Source organism: Corticium candelabrum, chromosome 8 (genome assembly GCF_963422355.1).
Source record: "Corticium candelabrum chromosome 8, ooCorCand1.1, whole genome shotgun sequence".
NCBI lineage: Eukaryota > Metazoa > Porifera > Homoscleromorpha > Homosclerophorida > Plakinidae > Corticium > Corticium candelabrum.
In genome coordinates, this window is record NC_085092.1 from 8,391,557 (window position 1) to 8,410,941 (window position 19,385).

The following is a 19,385-nucleotide window of genomic DNA, read 5'->3' on the forward strand; positions in this document are numbered from 1 at the left end:
CAAAAATTAAACAAAAAATTTTATACCAGCGCATGCGCTTATAAATGAGTTTTAAAAAGCGTTTTCTTCGGCAAGAAAAAATACGCTTTCTCACTTATAAGCGCATGCGCCTTTATGTGAGGGAATACGGTATGTGCTTGCTTAAGTATGTGGTACACTAAAATGTGTTTGCAGAAAGAGAAGATGTGTTTCTTTTCAAAAACAGCGTCAAGTGACGTCAAATGAATTCTGAGAATGGAGCGTGCGCACTTTGATCTACCAGATAATCTCTAGGAATGACAAGGTACAAGGAAATCAAGAGAGTCCTGGAAGTATTACACAACTAATTACATTTATTAATTAAATTAGAGACTCTGACGCAACACTGCGTTTGTTGTTCAAAACAAGGTCTCCACCCAATACTTCTAGAGACACTACGTGGACAATTGTTATTGTTGCTTGCCTTCTGAGTTGAAAAAGACCAAAAACGAAGAAATCCAACCAAGAAATGTGACCTCTGTGTATATCATGCTTGGTGTTGTCAACAACATATGCAAAACAAGAAAATACCTGGACAGCAATATTTTGAGATGCAGCCAGACTGGTATTGCATGCATACAAAGGCAGTTTAAGAACTATTGCCAGTAAATGTTGGTTTTTCAATTCAAAAACACAAACCCACAAATGTCTACAGCAAATAAGAGCTTCAAAGACTCTTCCTTCTACCCTGTGTCTTTCAAACTGTTTCAAGTAGCAGTGGTGGTGGCAGTAACAACAACAACAACAACAACAACAACAACAACAACAACAACAGTGACAGATAGGCAACTATATTTGCCACCAGTAGATAAGAGACATGAAGGCAAAACATATTCAAAATGTAATAATAAGTTGGTAAGCATGGTACTGTACTGGTATTGTCCCATAAGTAATTAATTAAGTGAAACCATGACCTGTCACACACTTGTGCGCGCGCACACACACACATTTTTATATTTACATATTTATATATTTTGATACAACAAATCTACGATACAGGCAAATCCCATGAACTAAAATTACTGTCATTATTGTCTAACAACAATCTACTGAGAATCATGCGTGCATTATATATATATATATATATATATATATATATATATATATATATATATATATATATATATATATGCCAAGACCTCAATGGAGAGCCATATAGGACCACGCCCCTTTCTGTTGTGCGACTCGGATTAGAAGCCTTGCTACGCTCGGCAATTACCTGGTAAGATCAATTATATAGAGACCTAGCTGTTCAATTGCACATTTCAGTCAACTTCACAAGCCATTCGAAAGTATAGAATCAACACGATTCACTCAAAGTTCTTTCATACTCCAAGCCAGTTACGTACTCGTAGTTCGCCATGCAAATGATTACCATCACACATGTACTGTGTTCACTACCACTCAATTCAATATGTGTAAAGAAATTTACAGATACAAGACCAAACACATGCAGCCCTCAATTGTACAGTCACTGTAGTCAACACTATATGCACATTGTCAACATTAAAATAGAACATACTTTAATAGTAACTATTGTACTCATCGTAGTATACCATGATGTCATGATGCAGTGTGTCACATACTCATACATGCACACTGCATCAGCATAGAACAGTTGCTAGCTGCAGCTGTGGCCGTATGTACAGCAAGCGTAAATAATATGACTGAACTGCTGCTATTTACAGCTTGCTTGATTGTTGTGTACCTACACTCATTGTTGGTTTTCAGCGCAGTTGATGACAAAATCCCTTTGTCTTTGATTCACTCTTCTCTTAGGCTGGACATGCCAGCAATGCTGGATGCACAATCAGTGTTATCGTTTCTTGTCGTCCTTGGATACACGTGCTGATGATGACAAACCACTGTCTGGAATGGTGTCAACATCAAGACCTTGCATGCCACTGATCTTTGAAGCATCAAACTCTCTCACATGGATTACTCTTTTAAGTGTTCTCAGCAGCCCTTGTGGCACCTCTATTGTATTTTTAGTCGTTTCCTCACTTGCCTGAGCAAGAGACAATCTATTCACAAGCTCCAACAGCTGCTTCATGTCCTTCAGTTCCTTCTGATGCTCTCTCTCATTTTCCAGTCTAAGAGATCGCTCATTCTCACAACATTGCTTCAGATGTCTGTTTTCAGCCTTTAAATCACTATTTTCTTTACTCAACTTAGTCATCGTTTCTGATACAAAATCAACAAGCTCTTGAAACTGTGCTGTAGACCACCTGCTAGTCATTCGGAGACTTTTATCAATTTTTCAATGTTCTGCAATGCCAATTCACTATGATACTTAGCAATAGCATCAAAACAGCTGAGCCTGAAGTTGAAATCACTGCTATCAGGCCTAAAAAACTCGACCCTGCTTTCACCAGGCATCTGCAACCAGAAGAAATCGTTTTATTGTCACTGCACTTGCACTAAAGTACTAGCAAAACTGTACCCTATCTGGTGTTTTAGCCAAATCAATCATGCTATGTAACTATAATACCACAATGTACATGTAGTCATAATCCCATCATACATGACCATAGTTGCAGTACTACACAACCATGCATACATCACCCAAGTATTGTACAAGCTGTTACATTATTAGCCTTTGACAAACCTGAAGGTTTCCAGCTGGGAAAATCTCAGAAACGGGTTCTTCTCTGTCTCCTTGAAAGTCGTCTTTCAGCTTCCTCCACTCTTGCCAATGTTCACTGTCATCATCACTTACAGATCCATCTGTATTCGGTTGGGCAACTTCTACCATTCTAGTAGAGTCCTACATATCAAAACAGCAAGTAATGTGTTAGTACATACAAGTACAGCTGTAATCCTATCATGTGATTGCTAGAAACATGAGAGAAGATAGCACTGCATCTACCCTAGCATGTGACAGTGTCTATAACAGTAACCAATACCACAAACAGTCAGCATTATCGTTGCACCAATAAATGTACTCTGATTTCGTAAATGTTCGGCATACATTTAATTTCAGTAAGTTTGGTGAAGGGTCTGCCATGCCCAAACTAAATGTCCACCCAAATTTAATGCCCATTCAAATGTTGGATCAGTTTCCTCTGAAACATTCAAAAGAGACATTAATTAATTACTAGTACTATTACTATATGTACTGTAAGCACATTCATATGCTTGCCAAAAATGAGTAATGCCAACATTTTGTATAGGATATCTGTGCTTCACCATGGAGCTTGATGTACTACAAACATTTTGAGCTGACCTGGCTCCAGAGAGCAACATAAATATCATGGGACTTTGACACCTAAAACCAAGAATTCAAACTTCCATACCGCATGTTGAGCTAATCAAAAATGGGGAGGGGCTAGCTGAGTGAATTTAGCACGCGCGGAATGATATGATATGCGTTTGGTACTTTATCTAGTATGTAAAGGTTCCTGCAAACCACCTTACACCAAAAATTAATGTACGCCTCGTAATAGCGGCAACCTAATTTTGCCAAAAATTTAGATCGCCCAACATTTATGAAATTAGAGTACTTGGCTGATATGCCGATAACCGATACATCTGTCATAAATAAGCCAATAGCCGATAGCCAATACCAATATTTGATCCAATTTTATTAAACTTGCTTCGATAGAACATTAATGCTTTACATAGCTCTAAATTGTTTTTAATAAAATTAATTATTTCAGTGATAAAGTAGTGCACGCATTGCAGCATTGCATCATGTATGTCCCACTTCCAAACCTCCAACAGCGATTGCTGACAAATGTACCAACGGATGCCTTAGTCTTTAACCTTGACCACCGTCTCTATGGCTTTTTTATACTGTACAAGGCATTTCGATCATGATGTTGCATCCTAAGATGATTTCAAGCTTTTCAAGGTTTTTGTTGTCTGGCTGGCACGTGATATCAGCATCTTGCAAGTTTCGCAACGAGCAAACTTTGTGCCCTCAGCCACCTCAATGATCCCGTAAAGGAGACTTCCTTTTCTTGTCAGCTGCCAGTGGCCACTGTACTACAGACTAACTGCATGATGTGCACAATTTATTAGCTATGCATAGCATCAATGCAAAATAAAATCGATATCCCAATATTGGCCTGCAACCAATAGCTAATCTGATTATCAATGCAACCCTAGTCAGCATCACTGTAACTAATAACAAGACGTTTTGTGCAGCACCTGGTTGAGGTAAAAGCATCAAACCAGATGTGGCTAACTCTAATGCCAAACATCAAGTCACACTACAGCACATGAACAGACCAATGTACTTTGACAAAATAATGAATGTTTCAGCATCAGTCCTTTTTGTCATATATGGTAGCCATATTATATGTTGGACAAATTTGCCTAAATTGGCGTGACACTAACCAACAATAATAATGGTAGGGTGTATGTATTATTTTTCATACATATCCAAAACAGGAAAACAATAACAAGTCTTTGCAGATCACGTGACAGCTCAGTTTCATTAGCAACAGTTAATGATTTGTAAAGCATATTCGATTACTCCAATCACTTATTTAATTCTCAATCAGTTAGTTAGCTTAGACAATAGTAGCAAAAAGGTAGCATGGCGAGCTCGTACCATAGAAGGGTCCCAGGCTAATCTTGCGTCATGCACTTTCATGATCAACAAACAATGTACCTAGCACAATGGGTGCTTTCACATGACGTTTCTAACCTAGGTTAACTCTAATTGATTTAGTTCCAGACGCCTTTAACTAATTGGTCTTAGGTAATAGCTTGGCTAACCTAGGTTAGCGCTAACCCACTTGCAAGCTAGGTTAGAACTCGGTCGCTCCGCCTACAACTCGTTCGCTCCGCCTTCTAGGCATAGCAAAGAATGGCGCGTTTTCTAGAATGTGCTACAAACGCTTCAAAGCTACACGGGCGCGTCTTCAGTAGAAAAGGAGAAGGCAAAGAAAAGCGCGTCGGCAACGAGAGGTCCTTTTTATTACTCTCCTAGTGTTGCTGCGCAGAATGTACAACCAGATGTTGCTTGTAAAGATCATGTCTCTAGTGAGAGGACGAAACTCTCCAAACCTTCCAGACATTGACGGGACAACAACGACAAGATATACATAATTAGTATCTAGATTGGCTAGTGGGTCATTTCTGTGCTGTGTGAACGCTGCTCAGTGCTAGCCTAGGTCAATTACCCAGTAATCACAATGTCATGTTCATATGGTAGTGTTTACTCAGCTAGCGTAACCTAGGCTAACCTACTAGTAGGGTCAGTGTGAAAGCACCCAATGTAGTACAGAGTACAATGTAGCTAGCTACATACAACTTAGCTTTTCAACAATCACGTACGTCACTCACCTGTTCACTTGTAATGTTTCAGCACCTGCAGTGTGACCGAATGTGCTGCAGCGAGTCCTGCCCGTGAGAAAGTCGCTCCCTCGATCGCCTGGTTGCTCTAACGCCGACAACAACATATAACGTATGTGTCATATGATCGATATACATACATTTTCAATTGATCAAATCGCCTTCCACGTCTTCTCTTCACTCACGCAGCTCGCGGCTCTAGGCGCTGTGGGTGGAGTCTACTAATACGGGACTTTAGTGTATGCGCAGTCAAGAGAGTATTTGTATTTCTTTTTTCTTGTATTTGTATTTTTTTACTACGGAAAACCCTCAACTCAATATAAGCACGTGTCGGTAACTACAAGACTACGCGACACATGGTGTCAGAAGTGAAGCGCAATGGCGGAGAGACACGATGAGCTCGGTAGAGAAGAAACTCCTGAGGTACAAGTAGCAAAGCGAGTGGGAGAGCTCTCTTCACATAGAACGACTTCTGGCGCGTGCAGCTTAATCAGATATCAAAAAGAATTGACAACTTTTGGTACTCCGTATCTATGGGCAATACGCTTGGAAACGCATGCCTTTGGCATATCAGTAGCACCTGAAGTTTTTCAGAAGAAGCTCCACGACATGGTAGAGAATCTTGAGGGTATTTGGGCTAGATCGCCAGTGACATACATGTACTAAAATTTGTTTTAGTAGCGGTTATGGGTGATACATATGAAGTAGCAGTTGTTGATCAGGACAAAAACCTAGAGCATTTATTACGTCGTTGTCAAGAGACGGGAGTACATCTGAACAAAGACAGTTTCGTTGAGACTAACGAATGTTCAATACATGGGACATATGATAGTCAGTGAGGGTATAACGTCTGCTCCAACGAAGGTGAAAGTAATCTTAGCCATGGATAGACCACATGATGTAGCAGCAGTTAGAAGATTTGTTGGAATGGATTTAACTACATGGCCAAGTTCTAACCCAATTTATCAGATATGAGTAAGCTGTTATGGCAGTTGACGCGCGCAGGTAATGAAGGGTTTGGACAGAGATTCAAGAAGAAGTCTTTAACAGAATCAAAGTAGCCTGTACAGAAACACCAGTGCTACGGTATTTCTCAGGAAAGGAGCTTGTAACTCTCCAATGTGATGCGTCCAGCACAGTTTTATGAGTAGCGCTTTTACAGAATTCACAACCAGTTGCGTATGCCAGCAGAAGTCTTAGTGACACCGAGACCAGATACGCACAAATAGAAAAAGAACTTTTGTCGATTGTATATGGGATCAATATACATTCGGGAGACAAGTCAACGTCGAATCAGACCATAAGCGCTGGAAATTATTACAAGAAAACCATTGAGTAGTGCTCCAAACGACTCCAGAGGATGTTACTACAATTACAACGTTATGATGTTCAAGTCAACTACAAGGCAGGAAAAGAAATGGTTTTAGCGTATACTCTCTCTCGGGCACACTTGACAGGTGAACGGACACCTGACGACAGCAAGGAGGAAATATTGACATTTGATATGGAGGATCCCATTAAGCTAGATAGTCTGCCAGTATCACGTGAAAGCACAACAAATCAAGTCCAGGTTTCTAAAGCCAATGGTAAAGCAGAGAATGCTATTAAAACAGTGAATTAAGAACTTATAATGAGAAAAGCTAGGTGTGACAAACGTGATACGTGGTTGGCATTTCTTGACTATACGAATACTCCAACAGAAGGACTGACTACAAGTCCAGCTCAGAGGTTATTCAACAGAAGGACCAAGATGCTGTTGCCAAACAAGATGCCTTCGTTGTTGCCATATGAAGCAAGCAATGAATCAGAAAACCGGATGACCACGAAACGTAAACAAATGGAATGGTACAAGACAGCACGAGACCTTCCTGTATTAGTAAAGGGTGATACAGTCAGAGTGCAGCCGTTGGGAGCAAATACCAAAGGGCAGCCATGGAAGAAGGCAGTCATCAGCAATACTTTACCCAATAGATCATAACAATACAAATACAATACAAATAAGTAACAAAGGATGGGAATTGTTATACATGAAACAGAGTACATTTGAGGAGGTCACAAGAAACGACATCAAAGATTGCAGCATCTACGGTACTCAGAAGACAAAATGACCTGCAAAGAACAGCAGAACAAAAAGCAGCCAAAGACAACAAAGGAACGTCTGAGAAGTGGAGTGACAGGGAGCAAGGCATTTCGAGCACCATCGAGACAGTCCACAAGGAGTGGACGCCTAGTGAAGACACCAAAGTATTTGCAAGACGATGTTACATAAAATACCAGTTGTGTTAGTAGTTGGTAGACGAAGAACTTTAGTTGTGTTGACTTTTTAAATAAGAAAGAGGGGCGTGGTGTGTAGTAGGGACTTTATTGTATGCGCAGTCTAGTCTAGAGAGTAGTAGTGTAGCTAATAGAACCACGTGTTGGTAAACTACAAGACTACATGACACAGCCGTCAATACGTACGCAACTAGATACAGCAACGAGCAACTACAGACAGCCAATATCAATCAGTGTGCTCATGCCTAATTGTCAATATGTCATTGCATTTAACCATGCACTCTCCTGATCTCTAGAACAACACAACCGCAACACCATTAAGTCTGGCTTTCTACATGTGCCATTCACCTAAACAGCACAGGACAGTAGCACAGCACAGTGTAGCACAGGACAGTAGCACAGCACAGTGTAGCACAGGACAGCGTAGTGTGACAGTGTAGCACAGCACAGGACAGTGTAGTGTGACAGTGTAGCACAGCACAGTGTAGCACGTACAGGACAGTGTAGCACAGCAAAGTGTGGCACAGCACTCTTCCTTCTATGACTCTGCCTTTCAAACTGTTTCGAGCAGCAGTGGTAGCAGTGACAACAGCAGCAACAGATACACAATTAGATTTGCTACAATGAAGTCAAAACATGTTCAGAATGTAATAATATACTTGGTAAGAATGGCATTATTAATTGTCCCATAAGTAATTAATTAAGTGCAATCATGACCTGTCATGCACACACACACACACACACACACACACACACACACACACACACACACACACACACACACACACACACACACACACACACACACACACACACACACAACTGCATGCCTAAACACAACTGCTAAAAACCATGTCATTAAAATATAGTAAGGAAGTAAATCAAGAAGTAATCAAAAACAGTACATCAATTCCTCTGTTGTCAGTTCAGATTTCGACCTACTCTCACTTCAGTTCATGATCTTTTCTGGCTCAATTTGTTGGTGAAATACGCCTCAATCTGGTCTGCCTCTGCTCCATCGTCTTTTTGCTTGTCTCTTACCGAAGCAAGATCCATTGTCTGTAATTCAGAGCCATTATATCCACTGTCTGTTTCTAAACTATTTCTTGCAAGTGCATCCTCATTTGAAGAGTTTCCACTTTCTGGGAGATTTGATATCGATCCTGGGCCCTCAGTTGGTATTGATGTTTCAGATTCCAGACGTGATTTTAGCGTTTGGTTCTCCTCTGTTAATACAGATACCTTCAATTCTGCTTCACTACATTTCTCTACTGTTGCCAATCGTTTCTCTTTTTCTTCACTACATTTCTTCTCCATTGCCTCTACTTGTCTGCCCGTTTCCTCTTCACACTTCTTTGCCTCCAAAATTTGCGCGTCTCTTAGATGGCACTGAGCAATGAGGTCATTTTGGGACAGAGACATCAAAGCATCTCCTTCAACTAGATCAGGACAACTTCGAATTCCCTGTAAAGTAAATGAAATAGCTGCCAAACTATCAGACGTACCCTCAACTGACGTAATTAACTACCAAACAATTCCCTGTGATTTGTCAATTACACCTCTTTTGTTCACGTATGCTCATGTTCGTGTGTGTGCAGTAAATTTAAGTATTTGTTGTTACAAAGTTACGTATTTAACGTATTTTAAGTAATTGTATGAAGTGTTTTATTAAGTAATTTTAGAACAATTAATTTTACGTAATTATTAGTTTTTAGTGTTTTGTTTGGCCTCGGACTTCTAAACACAGGAATCATTTGTAAAGACCCACGAACGCTCCGAAATCCGAGGGAAGTTGAAACCAAGATGGGACGGTGTACAAACCACTTTGCACTTTGTCTACTACACTAAATTTACGTAACAACTACAGACTTGGACAAAGTTATAGGGACACCTGGTATTTTTATGTCTAGTCTAACTTTGGCACTGAATTTTTCTCTAGCAAAACCAAATGTTTTTCGAATTTCTTTTTTCATGGATTGCGCCATTGTTAGTATGTAACATAGCTTGAGTTCAAGACTGCAGCTGTACTTACTACCTACTGCGCATCTAGTTTGCTTTGAAGAAGGAAGACGGCCATTCCTACTTTTCTTGTCTTTGTACACGTTCATCGCTCTTGGACGCTCATTCTTGGCATACAATCTAAGAATGCTTTGTAGTAGAGACTGAAAGCAATTTTGTGGGTCCTCTTATCAACATTATGAAAAAAAGGCGAATCATCTGTTTTTGCGCATTAATTTCGCGCATGTCATCACAATTTCAATTGTTTTGCCATTTTAAGCAATAAACAAACTTCAACGTATTCAAAAATCATGCGACACTAACTAGTTACAAAAAATCCTGCTAAGACAAAAACTAAAAAAGTTACAGCAACAAAGAACATTGACATGCCACTTCCAGTCCACGTTGCCACTTCCGGTCCACATTTTACGTAGTAAAATCTCAAACTGCTACCGCCAAAATGTCAGTTGCACTAAAACCGCTGCCCTTGAGACCGCCAAACTTAGGCGATAAGTTAGCCTGAACGTTCAGCTGCACGCAGTTGCAAAGTCTTGTTCCGTGCGATATTTGACGAGTTGCAGCGATGTCTCGAGGCAAACAGTTAAGTCCAAAAACGCGAGGGAAAATTGAAGCCCTTCACTCAGTTGGCCATTCTGTGCGTCAGATCGCAGCTTTTGTCCGCTGCTCCAGGAATTCGGTTCAACAGTGCCTGCAACGGCTTTCCCATGGCAGCAGCGATTATGAAAAACGACCTGGACGTAGGAAGACAACGACAATCATGGAAGATCATCGACTAAAGAGAATTGCACTGCAGAACCGCAGAGTACCGTCACGACTGCTCTCGTATCAGCTGGCTGATGAAACCGGCAAGCAGGTGTCAAGTAGAACAGTCTGTCGTCGTCTCAGTGAGACAGGAGTGAACGCTCGGAGGCCTAGAATAAAACCACTGCTAACAGAAACCATCGGCATTTGCGACTGGGATGGACAACCACTCACACACAGTGGACTTTGGATGACTGGAAATCTGTTCTTTTTACAGATGAGTCAAAAGTCAGCATAAGAAACGATGGTGCTCTGTACGTTTGGCGTCGCAAAGATGAGGAATTTCTTCCTGAATGTTGTGATCGTACGGTCCAGCACGCAGCTAGTGTGATGGTGTGGGGATCGATGTGTTGGCATGGTGTGGGGTCTCTGGTGAAACTGGAAGGTCGTTTGGACAGCACGGCGTATCAACAGGTTCTGGAGGAGCACATGCTTACAGACGCAGCAGCACTGATAAGCGACGACTTTGTCTTCCGGCAGGACAACGCGCCAATCCACACCAGCCATGGCCAAATGCGGCCCATGGGCATTTATTGTGGCCCCTCAGACACTCCCTTTCTAAAGAACATTTAACCTGTCTTGCGTCCCAGCCTGGCAGGTCTTTTCCCTCCTTGCGTTAAGAGGCCCTGGGGCTCCGAGGGTAAAGAACATTATGCGGTATTCCAAAGGCGGAAATAGTGTCTGCCGGCAAGTTACACCCGGATGTGGTTGCTCTCGCCATGAATAGAGATCCATGGAGACTGTTCCGTCGTGAGACTCAAACGAGTAGTAGTCCTATCGTGTATCTGCCGAGATCCGTCAGGTATGCCGATGCTGCACCACCGCAGTCGCCTAGACAGACTCAGTCACACCAGCCGTCACCAGTGCAGGAAAGTCTGGAATCTGAAACGTTTGTTAGCAGTTGCAGTGACAAACAAACGCAGTCATGTTTACTGTCAGACCAGCCAGGGCCAGCCTCAGATGAGGACTTTGTAGCGGCCTCGACGACAGCGTGGACACCGGGGACACCTGATCCAGCTTCCGATTGTTTTGAGGGGCCACCAGCAAAATCGCGTTGCCTCTCTTCTGTCGCATCTGACTGTTCAATGTCAAATGAGACCGTTGTAACACTCGGCTCAGTGTCAGGAGGAGATCATCGACGTCATAGAAAGCCAGGCGACTGTAGACGTCTGTGGCACTCTGAATGGGAAACAGCGTATCTTGTAAGGTATGACGACAAAAGCAATAAATGTGTCTGCTTGAAGTGTAATAAGACATTGGAGACCGTGAAGAAATATACCTTCAGCGGCATTACGAGAGTAACCACTCTGATACTAAAGCATGGAGTACTAAGAAAAGGAAACTTTTTGTAATGCAAGCAACGAAGAAGATAGAAGAAATGCAGCGGTCATTTGTGAAAACGTTTAACTCAAACAATTTACAGCAGTTGGCGGCATACAAACTTTCTCATACTCTTGTAAAACACCACAAGTCACTTAGTTTTGGAGAAGCAGTCGTTGACTGGGCAAAGTCATGTGACAAGGAGTCCAAGGTTTTCAAAAACATTTCAAAAAGTAGACAAAGTCTTACACGCCGCGTTTCTAAAATGGGTGATTTATTCAGGAAGAAAACAGGAGAAACATCCGATCGTCTCCATGTTGGGGAATTCAGATGGATGAGAGTACAGACAAGGGAGGCTTTGCACAGGCAGTAATATATTGCAGATATGTTGACTTGGAGGCATGCCACTTTGAAACACGATTTTTGACTACCCTAAGAATAGAAGGCAGCCCTAATGCTGAAAACTTGTTTCAAACTTTTGACCGGTTCGTAAACAAGGAAGATCTACCAAAAGAGAAGTTGGTGTCTTTTTCCAGTGATGGAGCTTCAGTAATGACATCAGAAGGAAGAGGGGTATCTGGACATCTCAGACGAAACTATAATCAGAGTATTTTTCTTCAGCATTGCATTGTCCATAGACAAGTATTGGCAGCCAAGAGCGGACTTGAAGAACTCCCTGATCATGTACATAGAACTGTGGATGGTGTGATGAGACATTTCAAAAAGTCATGTTCGAAGAGAGAAACTAAAAGCTATCGTCGAATTGAGTGATGAAGGGCATGAATATCATCAACTAGTGGCTTATCACAGAGTAAGATGGTTGTCTCTGAATGTCTGCGTTCAAAGACTCGCTGATCTTCTGCCAGAGATAGTGTCATATTTTGAACTAGAGGCTCATAACACCTCAATTCGACGGAGTGAACGTGCAAACTTGCAAGAGCTGTATGACGAGTTAGTTGACCCCAAATTTCAACTGCACCTTTACTTTCTTCAGGATCGTCTACCTATATTAGCTGGCATAAATATTCAGCTCAAACAAAAGGTCAAGACCTTTCACATCATATCAAAAAATAGCTGGGTTCAAGAAAACGTTCCTCGAGCCCATACTCCATGAAGTGGAAGGCGGTCTTCATGAAAGTAACATTTGAAAGAACGTGGACAATATAGACTATGACTGTACACAGTTTGATGATTTCAAGGACAAGGTAATTTCATCCGGCCAGCTCTCCTATGCTCAGTTGCATGAAGTGATGAAGAACACCTTCAATTTCACAGTTGCTATAGGCAAATCACTCGATTCCCGTTTTCCAGAACTGGACTTTGTTGTCCAAAACGTCAGCTTTTTGAACCCAGCAAACCGCGAGTACTCTAAATGTGACATAGAAGCAGTTGTCAGAAAGTACTGCAGGAACAGTTTAAATGGTCCTCTTACGAAAAGGCAATATAGCGTCTACAGGAATGATGAGTCGATGGATTACCTCTTTTCTGCAATGTGGAAAGCAGCCTGATACATTCTTCAGCAGATTAGCGCAGATGGCGAAATATGACCAATTTGGATTGCTGGGGGTAACGCTCATGTGTATGAGCCCTGATACTGTTGAATGTGAACGTGTATTTTCGAGCATGAACCTGAAAAAAGACAAGTGCAGTACAAGAATGACCCAAGACAACCTAGAAAGTCGCTTGGCAGTCTTCATGGACACTAGAACTCTTTCGTCTTTTCCATTTCAAGATCTTGACAGCATTTAGTTAAACAGTTTGTGGAAAATTCTTTTGTATTAGTTACATTAGTATATATTTACTAACAGACAGATACCTGTACGGAAATACCAATGGTAGTTCAGTGTGTTCATTACATACGTACTAATTAATTAGTACTTGCCATTGGTAAGTGCATTAGTGGCCCTTGTCAAGCTGCACATTTCTAGATCTGGCCCCTGAAATTCAAGTCCTTGGCCTTAGCTGCACACGTCTCAGTCAACAAGACAATGGCTACGCCAGCATGACGTCACACTGTTGGACTGGCCGCCAAAATCGCCTGATGCGAATCCAATCAAGAACTTGTGGCATGAACTCAAAACTGCTGCCAACCGTCGCGAACCGAGAACTGCAGCTGAGCTCTGGAATGCTCTACAAGAGGCGTAGCAGCAGATTCCAGCCGCACGTGACCGGAACTTGGCACAATGTGTTCCGCGACGTCTGGACGCAATCAGGAGGGCGAGAGGCGGGAACACTCGGTACTGAGGAACTGGTGAAGGGCTTCAATTTTCCTTCACGTTATTAAAACCGGCTTTTTTTAGAAGTCACTAAACAATCAGAGAGAGTCTAACTTACGACGCTTACCCAGTCATGACGTCATACACTTTTGGCTCTCGTTTTCCGCAATGCGAAACGTAAAGAAAAGAATTTAGGGTCTACAGTATTCTCAAGAAACCTAACAATCAACGCGGTAACTATTAAGTTCTTAACAATATTGATAGTTGGTAAATTGTGACCTAATTATTGTGCTACTACATACCCACAGCGGGGTGTAATAGTTTAGGGTTGTTTTGGGGGAGACGTCTTGGGGCGCCTGCGCAGTAGCGGAGTCTGAGTTGGTTTTGGCGGACTTTGTTGAGTTAGACAGTGTAGAGTGCAAATACACGAGTCTCGATACTACATATTGGCGACGAGGCAAAGAACGAAACATGACGTCGATGATCGGGAAAGTGGAGCCCTTTGATGAAACTCAAGATGAGTGAGAACACTACGTCGAACGACTAGGGTTTTACTTCACGGCGAATAAGGTGACTGACAAAGACCAACGGAAGGCAGTGTTGTTGAGCGTATGTGGCGCTCAAACGTACAAACTCATCCGCAACCTTCTCGCGCCGCAGACACCGGAAGCAGTCGAATATGACGACATCGTCAAGAGAGTCCAAGATCACGTGAGACCAAAGCCTTCTGTTATTCAAAAACGGTTTAGATTTAACAGTTTGAACAGGAAAGAAGGTGAGTCTGTGGCGGATTTCGTGACGGAATTGCGTCGATTATCGACAGACTGTGCCTTTGGGGACACTCTCTCAGACATGCTAAGAGACAGACTGGTGTGCGGGATAAATGAAGAGAAGATTCAGCGGAGACTCTTGCAAGAAGAGGATTTCCAGGAATCAGAAAAAAAGTTAGAGACGGCAATGAACGCTGTACACATAGTGGGGCGTGGCAATAAAGTGAAGTCACTCAAGGTAGCAGTGGTGATTAGTCAGCAGAAGGTGGAGATGGAGATAGACACTGGGGCAGCGGTAACTCTGGTGAATGAAGCTACTTTCAAGGCATTATGGTCTAAACGGAAGGCCCCCGGTTTGCGTAGGCCACAAGTACAATTACGGACATATTCAGGGGAATCACTAAATTTGGTTGGTGAAACAGATGTGAAAGTGAGATATGGACAGCAAGTGGCTTCCCTGCCATTGATCATTGTCAAAGGCAAGGGTCCAAATTTGTTTGGTAGAAACTGGATGCAGAACCTAAAACTGAAATGGGAAGAGATATTCCATCTCCATACCACTGGTAGAACATCACACGAGGAAGGAAGGATTCAACATAAGGAGCTCATTACCAAATACCAGGAAGTATTCAAGGAGAAGATAGGACTACTGGAGGGAGCAACAGCATCGATAGCAGTGAGAGCAGATACCGCACCTCGGTTTTTCAAGCCTAGACCTGTACCATATGCGTACAAAGAGCTAGTCGAACAGGAGTTGAGACGGTTGGAACGAGACAAAATTATAGAAGCCGTTCGATTCTCTGATTGGGCTGCTCCAGTAGTACCGGTTCTAAAAAAGGACGGTTCAATCAGGATATGCGGTGACTCTACGTTGACGATTAACCAGGCTGCTCCTTGTGAGAAATATCCATTGCCAAAGATCAATGATATATTTGCCTCTTTATCTGGAGGTCAGTTGTTCAACAAGTTAGATCTGAGCCAAGCTTATCAGCAGGTGGTGCTGGATGAGACGTCGCAGAAGTACGTAGTCATAAATACTCACTTGGGGTTGTTCAAGTACAAACGCCTACCTTTGGGGTGGCCTCGGGTCCAGCCATTTTTCAAAGGGTAATGGACACTCTCCTTCAAGATATTCCCATGACAGTGGTCTATTTAGACAATATTCTAGTGACAGGACGTTGTCTGGAGGAACACTTGCAGAACCTAGAAATGGTATTACAACGCCTACCCAACTCGGGATTGCGACTAAAGCTGGCTAAATGCGCGTTTTGCAGAAAGAAATCAGTTACTTAGGCCATACTATCAACAGTCAGGGGCTAGCACCAGACAAGAAGAAAGTGATGGCTATTCAAGCTGTACCTGAACCCAAAATGTTACGGAATTACGATCCTTTTGGGTATGATTAATTACTATGGCCGGTTTGTACCGAAGCTGGCTTCAAGGCTGGCTCCATTGTATCAGCTTTGCGCCAGAACGTACGTTGGCAGTGGAAAGATGAGCGTAAGGAAGCGTTCAGACGAGCGAAGGAGGCTCTCCAGTCTAGTCAAGTGATGATACATTTTGACCCAAGGAACTCATCGTAGCCTGTAATGCCTCACCGTACGGGGTAGGAGCCGTGCTTTCACACAGGCTAAGCGACGGTACCGAGCTTGGCTGAAGCAGAAAGGAGATATGCGCAGACAGACCGCGAGGCACTCGCATTGCTGTTCGGTGTGAAGAAGTGCCACCAATACTTGAGTGGAAGAGCATTTACAATCCTTACCGATCACAAGCCGTTGGTCTCGTTGTTAGGAGAGAATAAGGGCGTGCCGTTGATGGCATCAGGTCGCATGCAGCGTTGGGCAATATTGCTGTCTGGCTATCAATATAAACTACGTTATCGACCAGGGACAACAAATGCCAACGCCGATGCACTCAGTCGGTTACCCTTGTCTGTTAAACCAGAAGTGACAGAGGATCCTAGTGAATCGGTGCTATCACCGCACATCTTGGAAATGACCCCTGCCAGACCGATAGCAACTGTACAACTTCGGCAATTTACAGACAGAGATGGACAACTGGCAACTGTCAGGCATTATGTGTTGAGTGGATGGCCGAGAGAAGTAGACTCCGAGCTTCGACATTACTGGAATCGCCGGCACGAGCTAAGTGTCTTGGGTAGTTGTGTACTGTGGGGGTCTCGAGTCATTATACCTCAGAAGGCGTGGCCAAGGGTGTTGGAGGAATTACATGTGGCTCACCCGGGGGTATCTAGAATGAAAAGCCTAGCAAGAAGCTACATTGGTGGCCGGGATTGGATGCTGATATAGAGAAGATAGCAAAATCTTGCGGGACATGCCAAGAGGATCAGTGATCACCACCAAAAGCGCCTCTTCACTCTTGGGCACAGCCAGAACGTGCGTGGTCGAGATTACATATCGACTTTGCCGGGCCATTCTTGGGGCGGTGGTTCGTTATACTGTCAGATGCGTACTCTAAATAATTGGAAGTAAAATCACTGAGTTCCCCCGCAACTGGACCTACCATTCGGGTGCTACAGTCTGTTTTTGCGACCCACGCACTACCTGAAATCATGGTAAGCGATAATGGCTCGGACTTTACGAGTCAAGAATTTGGAAACTTCATGAAGAGCAAGGGCATTGTGCATATTACAACTGCACCCTACCACCCGTCCTCTAATGGGCTGGCTGAGAGGGCGGTTCAAACATTCAAGGCAGAAATGAAGCGAATGAAAAACGAACAGAGAACACTGGAAACGAAGCTGGAAGAATTTCTTTTTTTGGTACAGAATCACACCACACGCAACAACAGGGGAGGCGCCAGCTGTGATTCTGATGGGACGGAGACCAAGACGCTGCCTGGACTTACTACATCCAGACCTGGCAAGAAAGACAAGGGAAGCACAAGAGCAACAAAGGAAGAGGTTAGAGGACGGACGGTTAGTCAAGCGACACATGGATCACGTTCAACAGAGAATGACTGAGACTAAAAGTCCAGAGAGACAAGCAATGATGGAGGACAGTCCCAACATTGGGGTAGACCAACAGCAAGGAGAAGAGAGCACAAGATTGTCAACAGCAACGAACGCTCCGGATGTCACCGAACATCAGCAAACAGAACAAGCAGAGACCGAGGCTGATCAGCAATTGGAAATGAGAGCTGTCGACGTTCCGCCTGTCCTCCGGCGTTCCGCAAGGATTTCGAGACCTCCAGAAAGACTGAATCTGTAGGGTAGTAATGTGGGAACTTAGAAAATGTAAAGAGAAGGGGTGTAATAGTTTAGAGTTGTTTTGGGTGGCGTCTTCGGGCGCCTGCGCAGTAGCAGAGTCTGAGTTGGTTTTGGCGGACTTTGTTGAGTTAGACATTGTAGAGTGCAAATACACGAGTCTCGACACTACACGGGGTTTCCCTATAATTTTGTCCAAGTCTGTACATGTGTAGCTACAAACAATCAACGTCTAGATAATCGAAATCGAAACCAAGCAATAGTTATTATACCTTTCCATTCTCGACATCACATGCATAGGGAGACTTTCTCTCTTGCTTCACACACTTGTCAGTGTCCGTTGGATCTTCAGACATATCTACCAAGACCAATATTTAATCGTAAGCACGTGACCTATGCTCGTCTCGCGTAGCCAGACTCTAGCCTCCTGTCGTGTAGCTGCGAGAGCTCTCGTCACTGTGCCATTTGTTGTCGCACGTGCCAAAACACTACGTCATTTGAGTAATACAATGTTAATTAATGCGCAAACTTTTACAATATTGATGCTATTGGTTTGCTACATGTGTGAACTTGAATTGCCACGTGCAACGTAGACACTGACACGTTCAGTTGTCAGCAAACTTGTGGCTAGGTGTTGAGAATCACAGCGTCTGCAATAATTGTGATACTAGAACTGAAAAAATAATCTTAACTAGCGTGGACTTTGCCTTCTTGGCATAGCTCCGTGTTGTTTGGATATCATATATGATTTCCCGTGGGTTGTCTTAATTAAATTCTCAAATTCATTGTCAACTTGATACCGTGCCAACATTACAAAAGAAAACACGTGCTAGTGCACGTGCCAATATAGCTAGGTAGACAGTGTCACCTGTTGAGTGGGTAACATACTATAAACGACGTCACCAAGAAAAATTTGAGTCATAAAAACACAAACGTTATGTTATTATGATGGACAGACATGATCCACCAAGTCCCGGCCAAAAACAGCGTTTGCTTGGCTTCTGAGTTGAATTTTACACAATGTCTCGATTACTGATCGACGAACGGCTTTGTCATTAAACTCTGTGGACCACTGATCCAACGCTGTTCGAGTTTGCACGAACAAATCACTTCTATTGCCATCTTCTATCGTCCTTATTTTGTTAATTGAAAATAGTCCAGATGATAGACATAAAACAAATACCTGCCAACGAGTACGAACTTCACGAGCTACAGCCGCTAGCTCTTTTGCTGTACACCTGCTGGTTGCTCTTAAGTCCAGTGTCTCTTGCTTTGTTGTTCCCACTATACATCAGAGAAAAGCAAATCAGACCACACACATGCACAATACTTTGACGTAATAATACGTGATTGCTCGGGAACGCCCACTTCCGTTTGTATGTTTGTAACGCGTCGATCGACACGACGACGGTCTCCGATCGTCGTGAAACGCGACGG

At 43.0% G+C, this 19,385-nt stretch overlaps 2 protein-coding genes and 1 long non-coding RNA gene across 5 annotated transcripts; 1 reads left to right on the forward strand and 2 right to left on the reverse strand.

Annotated features, from left to right (window-relative positions):
- Positions 1 to 1,404: 1,404 nt before the first annotated feature.
- Positions 1,405 to 5,565, reverse strand: LOC134183216 (uncharacterized). The gene is made up of 3 exons (XR_009970463.1): positions 5,314 to 5,565; positions 2,627 to 2,785; positions 1,405 to 2,397 (listed from the first exon to the last, which is right to left on the reverse strand). It is a non-coding gene; the product is annotated as an uncharacterized LOC134183216 (long non-coding RNA).
- A 2,159-nt stretch (positions 5,566 to 7,724) lies between these two features.
- On the reverse strand, positions 7,725 to 18,340 carry LOC134183726 (uncharacterized). Of its 3 annotated transcripts, none has more exons than XR_009970542.1 (3): positions 18,221 to 18,340; positions 8,092 to 9,060; positions 7,725 to 7,944 (listed from the first exon to the last, which is right to left on the reverse strand). XR_009970542.1 is itself a non-coding variant. In XM_062651322.1 (3 exons), exons 1-2 carry the CDS (start codon positions 18,302 to 18,304, stop codon positions 8,551 to 8,553), a joined length of 594 nt encoding a protein of 197 aa, XP_062507306.1. In that variant the 5' UTR covers positions 18,305 to 18,340; the 3' UTR covers positions 7,725 to 8,214; positions 8,502 to 8,550. The 3 variants fall into 3 exon arrangements, 2 of the variants coding, with proteins under 2 accessions (XP_062507306.1, XP_062507305.1); XM_062651322.1 differs by having other exon boundaries at positions 7,725 to 8,214; positions 8,502 to 9,060; XM_062651321.1 differs by having other exon boundaries at positions 7,725 to 9,060.
- On the forward strand, positions 11,091 to 11,779 carry LOC134183834 (uncharacterized). Its single transcript, XM_062651401.1, has one exon. The coding sequence runs from the start codon at positions 11,136 to 11,138 to the stop codon at positions 11,766 to 11,768; it is 633 nt and encodes a 210-aa protein (XP_062507385.1). The 5' UTR covers positions 11,091 to 11,135; the 3' UTR covers positions 11,769 to 11,779.
- Positions 18,341 to 19,385: the final 1,045 nt, after the last annotated feature.